At 39.4% G+C, this 13,689-nt stretch overlaps 1 protein-coding gene across 5 annotated transcripts in view; it reads right to left on the bottom strand.

Annotated features, from left to right (window-relative positions):
• Nucleotides 1-13,689, bottom strand: part of BNC2 (basonuclin zinc finger protein 2) — a 703,423-nt gene that overhangs the window by 564,111 nt on the left and 125,623 nt on the right. For all 5 annotated transcript variants that reach the window (XM_068234374.1, XM_068234375.1, XM_068234376.1 and 2 more), the window contains exon 2: nt 12,647-12,844. In XM_068234374.1, the coding sequence (XP_068090475.1) occupies nt 12,647-12,844 (198 nt within the window). The remainder of the gene's footprint in view (nt 1-12,646; nt 12,845-13,689) is intronic.

The following is a 13,689-nucleotide window of genomic DNA, read 5'->3' on the forward strand; positions in this document are numbered from 1 at the left end:
AGGAGTATGGTGAGTTCATAGAAGATTTTATTTTTGGGCAACCTTGTTAACCGTCATGATTTTCCTGTATAAATCGTTGGTTGTTAGGATAAAAAATGTTAGTTAAAAATATCATATAGGAGACACACACTGTGATATTTGAGAATGAAATTCATTGGATTTACAGAAAGTGCACAATAATTGTTTAAATAAAATTAGACAGGTGCACACATTTGGGCACTGTTGTCATTTTATTGATTCCAAAGCCTTTAGAACGAATTATTGGAACTCAAATTGGCTTGGTAAGCTCAGTGACCCCTGACCTACATACACAGGTGAATCGAATTATGAGAAAGAGTAAGGGGGTGAATTGTAAGTTTCCCTTCTCTTTTCTCTGAAGAGTAGCTCTCTCGGATAGACAGAAGCGACGAGTGGTGAGAACAGTCAGAGTCAACCCACAGACCAGCACCAAAGACCTACAACATCTTGCTTCAGATGGAGTCACTGTTCATCGTTCAACCTTTTGCCACAGTTTACACAAGGAGATGCTGTATGCGAGAGCCCACAGCACAAACAGAGCCGGTTGTTGTATGCTAAAGCACATTTGGACAAGCCAGCTTCATTTTGGAATAAGGTGCTGTGGACTGATGAAACTAAAATTGAGTTATTTGAGCATAACAATGGGTGTTATGCATGGAGGAAAAAGAACACTGTATTCCAAGAAAACACCTGCTACCTATAGTAAAATATGGTTTTCATCATGCTCTGGGGCTGTGTGGCCAGGGCAGGGACTGGGAATCTTGTTAAAGTTGAGGGATGCATGGATTCCACTCAATATCAGCAGATTATGGAGACCAATGTCCATTGTCCAGGAATCAATGACAAAGCTGAAGCTGCGCCAGGGCTGGATCTTTTAACAAGACAACGACCCTAAACACTGCTCAAAATCCACTAAGGCATTCATGCAGAGGAACAAGTACAACGTTCTGGAATGGCCATCTCAGTCCCCAGACCTGAATATAATTGAAAATCAGTGGTGTTAAAGCGAGCTGTCCATGCTCGGTAGCCATCGAACCTGAATGAACTAGAGAGGTTTTGTAAAGAGTAATGGTCCAAAATACATTCAACCAGAATCCAGACTCTCATTGGAACCTACAGGAAGCATTTAGAGGCTGTAATTTCTGCAAAAGGAGGATCTACTAAATATTGATTTTTATTTCTTTTTTGTGGTGCCCAGATTTATGCACCTGCCTAATTTTGTTTAAACAATTATTGCACACACTGTAAATGTAATAAAAATAATTTCACTTCTCAAATATCACTCTGTGTGTCTCCTATATGTTATATTTAACTGACATTTTTTATCGTAACAACCAACGATTTATACAGGAAAATCATGACATTAACAAGGTTGCCCAAACTTTCACATCCCAATGTATACCTCCTATTGTCCTTTAAGTGTTGTGGCTCAACACAACTCAATAAGCAACCATCATCCTTTACTTCCACCATACCTATTTACCCATACAGACTTCACACAATGACAGCCTTCAGTCATCTCTTTCTTCAAAACATTTTAAGAAACATCTCCTCAAACTTTTCTGATTTGTCCTATCAAAAAACACACTCTAGCCCTTCAAATGTTCAACACAGTCATGCCTAACAGCAATCCATCTCTTAGTTAAAGTGGACCCAAATTAAAAATACAAGATTTCAGAAATAAAATCTATTTTCTAACTTATACTAATAAATATCAGACTTTTTTCAGCTACATGATGGCAAATATAAAATATTTATTGGAGGAACCCCTCCCTTCCTTTCCTATTGCCGGGACAGAATCTGCCAGACTGGTGGAGGAGAAAAAAAAACACAGGCTGCTACTGATGATGTCGCAGGGGAGGTGATCTCAGCTTGTGTGAGATTTCACATAGATGACGTCCCTGTGAGGGAGGGTAGCTGATGACAAACACACCCATGATCTAAAACCTCCTACTAAGCTCAGAAGTAATGGCTGCCACCTGTATAACTCTAGTTATGAAAAGAGAAGGGTGAAAAGTATGCACTGAAATGCTCATAGGCTTGAAGGAGTGTTTATTTATCTTTGTATGTGTCAGAGTGGTGCAACTACATATTTTGAATTAAAAAAAAATTTGGTTTGGGTCCGCTTTAACTATCTCATAGTCTCTCATCAGCAACTCAATGTTTTCTTTTATTTGTAATGCTTTGTATTATGTAGCATGGCCCTGTGACTCTAAATGGAGGTAAAGTTACCTGTGTGCTGCAAGCACACGTCAATTTTACCGGTGCTGACACTGGGGGAGCACCACTCATTGCCACACGTTACTTGTAAAGTGTAGCCATGATAATGCATATGGTGCTACAAGGTTAACGGGGAGTGTTCCCCAACATTACTACAAATAAAATTGCTATGCGTGCCTGCGCACAGCAACTTTACCTCCATTTAGTGCGTTATGAGTCATGCCTCATATGTCTTATGTTTGGGGGGTTTTACCCCAACATTTTCTTCAGAGCTCACTATATGCTACTAACCATAATTAATAAAGGACTACTATCGAGACATAAGGAAATGCATTGAAAACAAAGAAAACCCTGAGAATCCCCTATGAGGAGATGGACTGCCCCAAAACCTGTCGGTTCTGGCAGATTTTAACTGCCTACTTTTTTCGCAATAGTGGTCCTTTAAGGCACTGTACTGCATACTGACCTAAAGAATTGGGCCCAAACTCACAAAATGCATTGTCATGTATGTGCTTACTAAATGGTCCGTTTGGGCAAACACAGCACCAGTTGTGATGTCATTTGAGGTAGGCTTTAACTTATTGGGCTTGATCTAAGTTAATTTTTCTCCTAAGAAATATTTTTTTCATCTTCGGTACTTTTGCACTCTGCATTGAAAAAGTACCAAAAAGGTAGGTGAAAAATGACTGTCAAAATTATTCTGAATATTTCCTCTCTTGCTGATGGCTTACAAGACTTTTTTTTATAGTGTAAAAATATTAGGAGAAGGAGGACTATTAGAATAATGGAGTTTAGATTAATGTGATTTTTCTCATTTATTTAAAACAGAAATGTATTAAATAAACAAAAAGTCTGCTGTATTTTTTAGCATTAAGCATTCATTCACATCTGAATCGCACATGGCTCCACATGTGAAATGTGAAAATTTGCATACCTTTTGGAGGTGAAATTGCCCAATATACTAGACACATACAACATTTGTATATATTTTGCATGCAAATTCTCACACTTAAAACACAAGTGTGCGGTGGAAACTTGACCTTACAAATCTGATCGGCATTTATGTAAGATTGCCTGCTAATAGTTGTAAAGTGGTAAGAACATGCAACCCATATCTAAACCCTGTAAGACCATTGCAAGGAATTGCTTAGTGCATGAGATGTTAAGCAACTTAATCTGTGCTCACTGTACTTACTGAGTGTTGTACCCACTCTAAATGCACACTTTCAATTATCATTACCCCAAAAAATTGTTTTTGAATATTCTATAAAAGATCATTGTACGAATACAAACAAGGTAGCTTGTTCTAAGTTATGGAGAGGGGGTGGGGGTCAGTCCGTTCTCACTCACTAATGAGGATGTCATCAATGACATTGGGAGACACTTGTACTCACTCTAAGCTTCAGAAAGTTATTATTGGCCCATGAAAATATAAAAAAAAAGGTTTTAACAAATTTCACAACCTAGAACAGTTCCCTGTAGGTTGAGTCGAACATGGCTAGCCTTTCTGCTTTTTTTTCTGTGGTTCAGTTTGGCCCTAGCAAAGGCTGAAAACTCTTGCCACCTAAACACAATTCTAATAAATCCAGTACAGGTTTGCAATGGGACTATTGTTCACCACCCCAAGAGACCTGTAGTAAGGCATGCCTTAGGAACGGAGTTCCATTTCAGTTAGCAAAGGCCTAACAACCTGTAGCCTGCAGGTTTTGGCACCTATATTTTTTAATTATCATAAGGTTCAAAAGGGCAGTTGGATAAAGTTACAAGCAAAATCTCATTATGCTATAAAGACTGTTCATTTCACCAAGCTTCACTCATATTTTTTAATTTTCCCCCTTCTTCGGTTGCCCTTTCATCCATTCTCAGACTACACAATAAAGGATTTGGGGACTGTAACCATATGGAGTGACAGGTGACCTACTTTTATTAAAATCTATAAACGGACACTCTCTCTGGAAGAATAAATAAGTCAAATCTGCACATTCAATTTAGAGGAATCCCTTGGCAGCTCTGAATTCACCTTTGTATTATACACTACATGGGATTTTTCTGAAAGCAAAATTGGCACTAAAGAGGCAGAAGCTATGTAACTTTTATTAAATTTATATCCTAACATATTGAAGGGTTGTAATGCTTCACTTAATAAGTCCCACAAAAAGAAATTACACTTCCAACAGCATCCAGAATGATGTCGCTGGCTGCCTCGTCATTTTGCATCAAAGAGGTAATGAGAGTTTTGATGGTTTCCTCCCCCTCTGAACATGAGTTTGTATGACATATTGAGAAAGTCAAAGTATTTGGAAACTGTTGCAATTAATGGAAAACATAACCTTCTGGTCAAACACAATGAATTCCTTAAGCAAGCAGCGCTAAACCTGGCAGCTGTATAGAACATTTCCTTAACTTCGTCAGCGCTGGAATTCCTTATGCATGCATTATAAATCAGAGTATGATGTTCTGCTCAGGCTCAGATATTATTACATTTTGCCCTAGCAGGCGCCTCATGCCCAACATCTATCAATGGAACACGTGATTGGTCAAGACAGTTGTCATGGAGGCAGTTTTTCATGTATAAAAACATCTTTGTAGAATGGTACTGTCATCACTGTTATAAATATAACATTTCAAAGACACAGCTTTTCATCTTCAAAGTTATTGCTTAGTGACATAAGTTTCCATGGGTTACTTTTCATCACAGGTTTTTATTTTTTAAATGGGAATACAAGAGAGAATAGTGGAAGGAAGACTTTTAGGGCTGGGGCCACGTGCGCTTTTGCAGCATTTTCCAATCACTGTGGAACCCTATGACTGCAGTGTTACGACTTTTATGAGATTGCAAAGGAACTGCATGCAGCATTTTCGGTGCAATCACATTGAAGGAATGCCGGGGCAAATCACATTCCTTCAGATTGCTCTAAGAATCTCATCAAAAATCACGATTGCAGAAAAGTGCTCCTAGTGGGCCCAGGGCCTCAATGACAGTTTATGGATAGTTATGATCAGATCACCCATAACTAGCAATTATTAAAAAATTATTCTGATCTGGGAGAACTCTGGGCACTATTGAAAAACGCATTGTGTGACATACTACAAAAATGAGTGAACTCGTGACAGACTGTAGGCATAGCTAAATGATGTATGTAAACCTAGCAAAGGTGGAACTAGAAATTAGTTATGGCCCACCCTACCCCAACATAATTTTGGATGAAGCTCCCTTTCCTCGAAGAAAAAAAAAATAGACTCTATCTACCATACAAACAGAGACATAATATAACATAATAAAGCTGATGATATATGAACTATTGTCCACCAAACAACAAACGTACACAGCATGCCCCCCAAACAACATAATTAAGCAGCATGCCTTACAGCGAAGCCCGCGTTATCTGGCACCCATGGGGATTGGCTGATGCCGGATAAGTGTACTTTCTGGTTGCTTGAGACTAAGGGTTTGATTCACTAACCGGCGCTAAGTGTTAGTGCCGGTGTGAAAAGCAGTTTTTTGCCCCTAGTGCACGCAAAGCTACTTCGTGCGCAGCCTCGCTCACGCCCTTGCCTATATTAGTGCGCGGTGCGACAATAACGTCGTACCCGCTTCCCCTTTAAAAATCACACCTGGTGCGACGATAACGGCGCATCTGGTGCCCCTGAAGCGTTTCAGGGGCACCCCCATGCGCCGTTATCTAGGGGCAGCGGGTGCGACATTATCGTCGCCCCACGCACTAATATGGGTGCACCCGCTCTGTGCGCACAGTGAGTGGTACTAATACTAATGTGTGGGTGCAAACTACTTGTTGTGTCGTAGTTAGCGCCGGTTAGTGAATCAAGCCCAAAAATGTTAAAAATAGGACTAATTAATACAGTACAATCCCAGAGTCTGTATACATACCATGAACTTTGTATTAAATGTTAAAATATAGTAATTGAAAGTATATTAACCTTGTGAGGGCCATGGAACCCAGTATTTAAGCACAGCAGAGCCTACAAAAACCCTAAAACGTTGGCCTCCACTACTGTGAGTACTGCCACAGATTTGTTCTTGTTGGTGGAGACTTCGGGTTAGTTGAGTTCTGGATAACTGGGACTCTGCTGTACACCCCTCCTAAACATAATTAGGCAGCTGGTCCTCCCAAATAACTATTAGGCAATGTGGAACCCCAAATAAAATAATGAAGCATAACATAGTTTGCATCATCCAAATAATTACATAATATAATTAAGCAGAATTGTGCTCACTAATGGATGAAGCAACTGCTTTTCAATAAGTGCATAATTTATAGTGCATTTTACTGTGGGAAAAAATTACATTTTAAATGTTTGCATTTTTAGTTTTACACTTTTTTGAAATAGTTGTCCTTAACCACTTTGTCCTCCTTGACGTATAAAAACGTCAAGGAGGACAGGCGCGCTCCCGCGCGCTCCCGCGGCCGATCGCGCGCGTGCACGCGCACTCCCGGCCGCGGAGTCGGTAGCCACGGAATCAATGTATCGGGCTGGGGAGCCCGATCATTGATTCCTCTCCCCCGCTGAAAAAGCGACAGCTTCTCTCGGAAGCTTCGCTCTTTCTGAAGCTGTGTACCTCTAAGCGTACATTGTACGCTTAGAGTGACGTCATGTAAAAAAAATCGAGATTGCCATCTTGTGGCCAAAAAGTAAAACTACAAGCAAATACCCAAAAACATTACACTACACCAATATTTCCCCAAACAAAACACTTTTATATCCCACCCTCCCAAAAATGCCCACATAAAATGTTTAATAAAAAAAAAACAAAAAAAACATTACTATAAAAAAAAAAAAAAACATAAATATTTACCTAAGGGTCTAAACTTTTTAAATATCTATGTAAAGATGAAATATTTCTCTCTATTTTTTTTTTATAAGCTTGTAAATAGTGATGTATGCAAAACGGTAAAAATGCTCTTTTATTTCCAAATAAAATATTGTCGCGATACATTGTGATAGGGACATAATTTAAATGGTGAAATAACCGTGACAAATGGGCAATAACAATACGTGGGTTTTAATTATGGAGGCATGTATTATTTTAAAACTATAATGGCCGAAAACTGACAAATAATGATTTTTTTCATTTTTTTTCTTATTCTTCCTGTTAAAATGCATTTACAGTAAATTGGCTCTTAGCAAAATGTACCCCCCAAAGAAAGTCTAATTGGTGGCGGAAAAAACAAGATATAGATCAGTTCATTGTGATTAGTAGTGATAAAGTTATAGGCTAATGAATGGGAGGTGAACATTGCTCGGATGCATAAGCTGAAAACGACTGAGATGTTAAGTGGTTAAAAGTGGGATGCTACTACCGGAGGAAATTTTAGTTTGGCTAAGCATGCTATTCCGTTTTTGGTAAGACTGTACAAAAAAACATACAATAAGTTTACTATGTTTGTCCAGCACCACATATGTATATGTGAACCAGATAATTATTGGTAGAGCATGTGAGGTATGGTCTGATGTTAGCAGGGGAGCAGGTATGCTGGCATCAAAGCAACAAATGTTGTCTCAGGTAATACTGATAATGACTAATTGTACAGAGTATTGCTTACAATTCTGATCCAGTTCTGTGTAATTCCTAAAGATTAAACTTAAAGGGAACCTGAAGTGAGAAAAATTATTTAAAATAAACACATGATGTAGCTGCAAATGAATATTGCATACTAACCTCACCGTCAGTTCCTCTCAGAAACTCACCATTTTCTTCTTACAGTGATCCCTTCCAGTTCTGACAATATTTTGTCAGAACTGAAATATACCAGTTGCTGTCAGTTATATATCAGCAGCTGTCAGTTACAACTGAATGTGCAAGGTAATCTTCATGTTTCCCTATGGCTCAAGTGGGCGATATTACATTTTGACAGTGTGCTGACCAGGAAGCTGTTATGTGGTAATGGCCATTTTTAAAATGGAGGATGGATAATTCCATTGATCACAGTGAACAAACAGGACGCAGGAGAGGAGAAAGAGATTGAGGAGTAGACTCTGCGGGAGGTAAGTATGACCTGTGTATGATAAATTTTGACTTTTAATTTTCAGTTCAGGTTCTCTTTAAAGTTTCAGAAAAGCTTGCTAGAAAACTATGTACAATTATTGATTAAAATATATTACCTGAATCTACATTTGTTGGTTTGATTTCAGCAATATTATTGCATGTCTTTGTATAGTTTTTTGTTTTGTTTTTTTGTTTTGTTTTTTGTTTTTTGGGAGGGTGGGGGGAGGCAGGGTCTTTACATGTTTCTGACAGCCTACAGCCTGTCCTTTAAGACATTAGTGCAAATGGCCTTACGTTACCCAGTGAAACAATATAAGCGAGTTTCAACTGGACACCTTTTTGAATTATAGTATTTATAAGTACAGGCATGCTACTTACTCCAACCAATAGTCAAGTTGAAGTGCACAAAAAATAAAATTAAGATCACAAGATACATGTATGGGTCCCTGAACCACAAGCTCACATCAGTAGTACCGTAATGGAAAAAAGTATGTAAACAGCTAACTACAGCATAACAGCCATAAACTTAAAAAAAAAAAAAAAACATAAAACTAAAAAATATACAGTGCTGCCCATAATTACCATAATTATTCATACCCCTGGCAAATTTTAACTTGAAGTTACTTTTATTCAACCAGCAAGTAATTTTTTGATGGAAAATGACATAGGTGTCTCCCAAAAGATAATACGACGGAGGCATTATTGTGGGAAAAAAATAATTTCTCAGCTTTTATTTACATTTAAGCAAAAAATGTCCAGTCCATAATTATTCATACCTTTCTCAATAATCAATAGAAAAGCCATTATTGGCTATTACAGCAATCAAACGGTTCCTATAACTGTAGACCAGCTTTTTCCATGTCTCCACAGGTATTTTTGCCCATTCATCTTTAACAATGAGCTCCAAATCTTTCAGGTTGGAGGGTCTTCTTACCATCGCCTTGATGTTTAGATCCCTCCACAGATTCTCAATTGGATTCATGTCAGGTCTCTGGCTGGGCCACTCCAAAACGTTAATGTTGTTGTCTGCTAACCATTCCTTCACCACTTTTGTTGTGCTAGTTGGGTCATTGTCATGCTGAAATGTCCACTGGTGGCCAAGGCCAAGTTTCTCAGCAGACTGCTTGATGTTGTCATTGAGAATCCTCATGTATTGCTCTTTTTTCATGGTGTCATTTACTATGATTAGGTTCCCTGGTCCATTGGCTGAAAAGCATCCCCAAGGCATTAGGTTCCCACCACCAGGTTTGACAGTGGGGATGGTGTTCTTTGGGTTGAAGGCTTCTCCTTTTTATGCCAAATGAAGAAAACATCATTGTGACCAAACAATTCATAACATAAAAGACCAAAAGTCTTCTTCTTTGTCCAGATGAGCATTTGCAAGCGGTCAAGCGAGCTCTTGTGTGCCTTATCTGGAGAAGTGGCGTCCTCCTTGGTCTGCATCCATGAAACCGAGCAGTGTGCAGTGTCTGTTGGATTGTCAGCCTTGAGACATTGCCACCAGCAGAGCTCAGATTCACCATGATGGCCTTTGTGGTGATCCTTGGATTCTTTTTCACTTCTCTCACTATCCTCCTGGCCAGCAAAGGTGTTACTTTTGGCTTTCGACCACATCCTCTGAGAAACATCTTGTATTTTTAACAATATTTAGCACTGTAGCCACTGGAACATTTAGAAATGGCCTTGTAGCCCTCTCCTGACTTTTGAGCAGCCACAATGCACAGCCGTAAGTCCTCACTGTCGCTCCTTTGTCTTAGCCATGACTTTCCACAAACCAACTGCAGAGAGCTGCTGTTTTTCACCTGTTGAGTTGATTAAAACAACTGTTCCCAATTAATCAGGGTAATTAGGATGCTTTAGAACAGCTTGGACTATTTGGAATGGTATAGAACTTTGAATTTTCCCACAGACTGTGACAGTTTGTGAAGGGTATGAATAATTTTGGACTGGACACTTTTTGCTCCAATATAAATAAAAGCTGAGAAATGTTTTTTTCCCCCACAATAATGCCTCTTGTACATCGTCTTATTATCTTTTTGGAGACACCTATGTCATTTCCAGTCCAAAATTCCAAAATTACTTGCTGGTTGAATAAAAGTAACTTTAAGTCAAAATTTGCCAAGGGTATGAATAATTATGGGCAGCACTGTATGTGATGCACAACTCCCCCCTCCCGAAACATTTCTCAAAAATTCACAATGACAAGGCGTATTCACTTCACAAATGATGCGCACACTACCTGTTAATGGAATCAACTACATGTTACAGTTAGATGGAGAAACGTGGAGTAGATATGCAGTAAAGAGCAGGTACTAGAACTGTAGATAGATGATATTATTCTGACAAAGCTACCTACCTCAGCAAAATGCATCGGTAGGTGGAGCTTGCCAACCACACAGATGATGTTGACAGTAACACAACATGGAAACAAGCTTATTGTTTAAGAACCTGGCTACAGCTGTGTGCTACCCTTAACACATCTAAGTAAGCATGATAGAGCAACGTTATCTGGAGATGATAATTGGTGTTTAATAAATAATTGAGAATATCTTTTCAGCTGACAATCGTTATGTGTGTACAGCGACCGATAATCGATATTGCTTGGGCATCAGGGCCATTACCGTTAGCAATTCTATTTCCACTTCCTGCCGACTAATTGAAGCTGCACAGTCATTCACCAACAGTCGTCCATCCGCCCCCCTCCTTAGCAACAGAACACATAGCTAGCCTCAAGGCTAGGGGCGTGTCTGTACTGCATCATTCCCTGAATTCTCACGTGAGGTATTATTTCTAGATCCCTAATGGGCAACAATTCTCCCATGTGTGTACTTAGCTTTACTCTGCCAACTGGAAGTGACTCTATTTCATGACCCTCTGCAGTCTGTCCTCCCCTTTCCTATGGATAGTACATAGCTATACTACAGCCAAGGGATCTGTATGCATGGTGCCTGTTTCCTGTAGTGTCAGTCTAACAATGGAGCCACAATCATTTTGGGTGACACTAAGTAAGTGTGTGCGTGTGTGTGTGTGTGTGTGTGTGTGTGTGTGTGTGTGTGTGTGTGTGTGTGTGTGTGTGTGTGTTTTAATATAAAGATGCAGTTGTTGTAATGACAGTGACTTCATTAACACACAGTTTAAAGGGAACCTTAACTGAGAGGGATATGGATGTTTCCTTTTAAACAATACCAGTAGCTTGGCACTTCTGACGATCCCTTTTGCTGCAGTAGTGGCTGAATCGCACACCTGAAACAAGCATGCAGCTAATCCAGTCTGGCATCAGTCAGAGCACCTGATCTGCATGCCTGTTCAGGGGCTGTGGCTAAAAGTATTAGAGACAAAGGATCAGCAGGGGAGTCAGGCAACTGGTATTATTTTTAAAGGAACAATCCATATCCCTCTCAGTTTAGGTTCCCTTTAAAACAACTTATTTGAGGATTATGCAAGGTATGGAATAAAGAATAGCAATGGATGACAAAAACAGCAATAAAGACAGTTAGCAATATTTAACAAATAATTCAGGATATTAAATAAATATCAATGGTACCAAAAGTTGTTTAACTTGGTGACAGTCTCAAAACAAGCTACAATTGCCTAGGGCCACCTGGTCTATGGACACACTTATTGTTAAAATAATTACCTTTTTTTTACCTAACTAAACTATAACTAATAAAGGTATAAATACTGTATAAAAAACAAGAGATTTTAAGTTAAGATAACGCTTTACATTGTGCACCACTACATCATAATTAGATTAAGAAACAACAAGAAAGAAATATTTGTTATTTATCTCCACCTAGGGGAGTAAAGGTGTGTGTGGTTCCTTTAATCGCAGGCAAATCCGACATGATGCCTTAGCAAAAAAAGAGTTGTTTGTTATAAATTCAACATTCCCTTTGCATGCCATTTCCGAGAGAGACATAATAAACTAAACAGTCTATGGGGAGATGGTAGCTCTGGTAGGCACTGACATTATGGAAATGTCTGCGTTTGAGCAACATTCATGGATTTTTATTAATATTTTAATAATACAGCTGATTCTGCACTATTTTTTTTGCAGTCTTCTAAATGTTGCAAACACTGATCACTGTCACCTTTTATATGCTCATCATAGGCACTATTCACTCCAGTCCTACATTTAAAGAAACTGTCAGCAGCAGAAAGTAATAGCACGATTAAGAGCCTGGGCTCCTAGCAGGATTGGGCAGAACATAATGGCAACTCCTGTATTTGTCCCAATTCCACTGTCACCAATATTATTATAGAGTTGTGTGCCTATGGACCTCTGGGGGGCATAGGCCTGTGTATTAGATGTTGAGCACCACTGACATTTTTGATACTGGGGCTGCAATAAACATTTCCCTTTTACCTTAATTTCAAGTTAAAATCCAAAGAAACACTTACAGATTGTCCTTTTTTCTCTGACTGCCACATCCCAGTCCAGTATGACGGTGCAACATCATCAGTCATTTTACTGGAGGGCCATTTTAATTCCCAGGTAGGAGCGGCACCTGATAAACTGTGAGTCTCTAGTGTAGTAGGTGGGTCTTCACTGCTGGCTGTGCTATGGCTCATCGTTGGGGTGAATTCCCCATTGCAATCCTGTAGGAGCAAAATGGGATATCTTATAACAGCAAATTATATAAAGGCTGAGGCAGGCTTACAAAGTAAAACACAATTTTGCCTTACAAATAAAAGAAAATATGCCACATTTATTGCTGAAGAAAAATACTTACCATATTTTTCAAACTATAAGACGCATCAAGGTTTAGAGGGCAAAAATCGGGGGGGAAATACTAAACCTGGTGCCTCTATAGTGCAGTGTAGGTCTTATGGACCTTTTCCCCCCCAAGCTGTTTCTAAGCTACTCTAAGCTACATTCTACTCTGCCCAGCTACACTACACTAACACTACACTAACACCTCCTGCTGCCACCAATTATACTGCACTACACTACACTACACTAACCCCTGCTGCCCCCCCCCAGCTAAGCTGCACTGCATTGCACTACACTACATTACACTTCAAAGCACTACACTCACCCTACGCCACACTAACTCTGCACTGTAATGCACTAACACTACACAACACTATACTACACTACATTAACACTTCAGTATCCTCTGATCTCACCTAATTCTGCCACTGTGCTCCTCTACCCCTCGCTCCGGTTCTGCTGATGTACGTTCTTTATGGCCTCTGTACTTTCTTATTAGTATTTTGTTACTGTAACCCCAGTGGCACAAGTGACTTGTACACGTTACAGTAACAGAACATTATTAAGGAAGTACGAAGGCCAAAAAGGACGAAGGACACAGAGCTGTAAAGCTGCAGGCGGCTGCAGTGTACCGCTATATCCTCAGCTGCAGGAGGAGAAGTGGAGTGCATCTATCAGCAGGACCATCTTATATTCCGAAAATTACGGTAACTATGCAGAATAGCATAAT

This window comes from Hyperolius riggenbachi, chromosome 1 (assembly GCF_040937935.1).
Source record: "Hyperolius riggenbachi isolate aHypRig1 chromosome 1, aHypRig1.pri, whole genome shotgun sequence".
Taxonomy (NCBI): Eukaryota; Metazoa; Chordata; class Amphibia; order Anura; family Hyperoliidae; genus Hyperolius; species Hyperolius riggenbachi.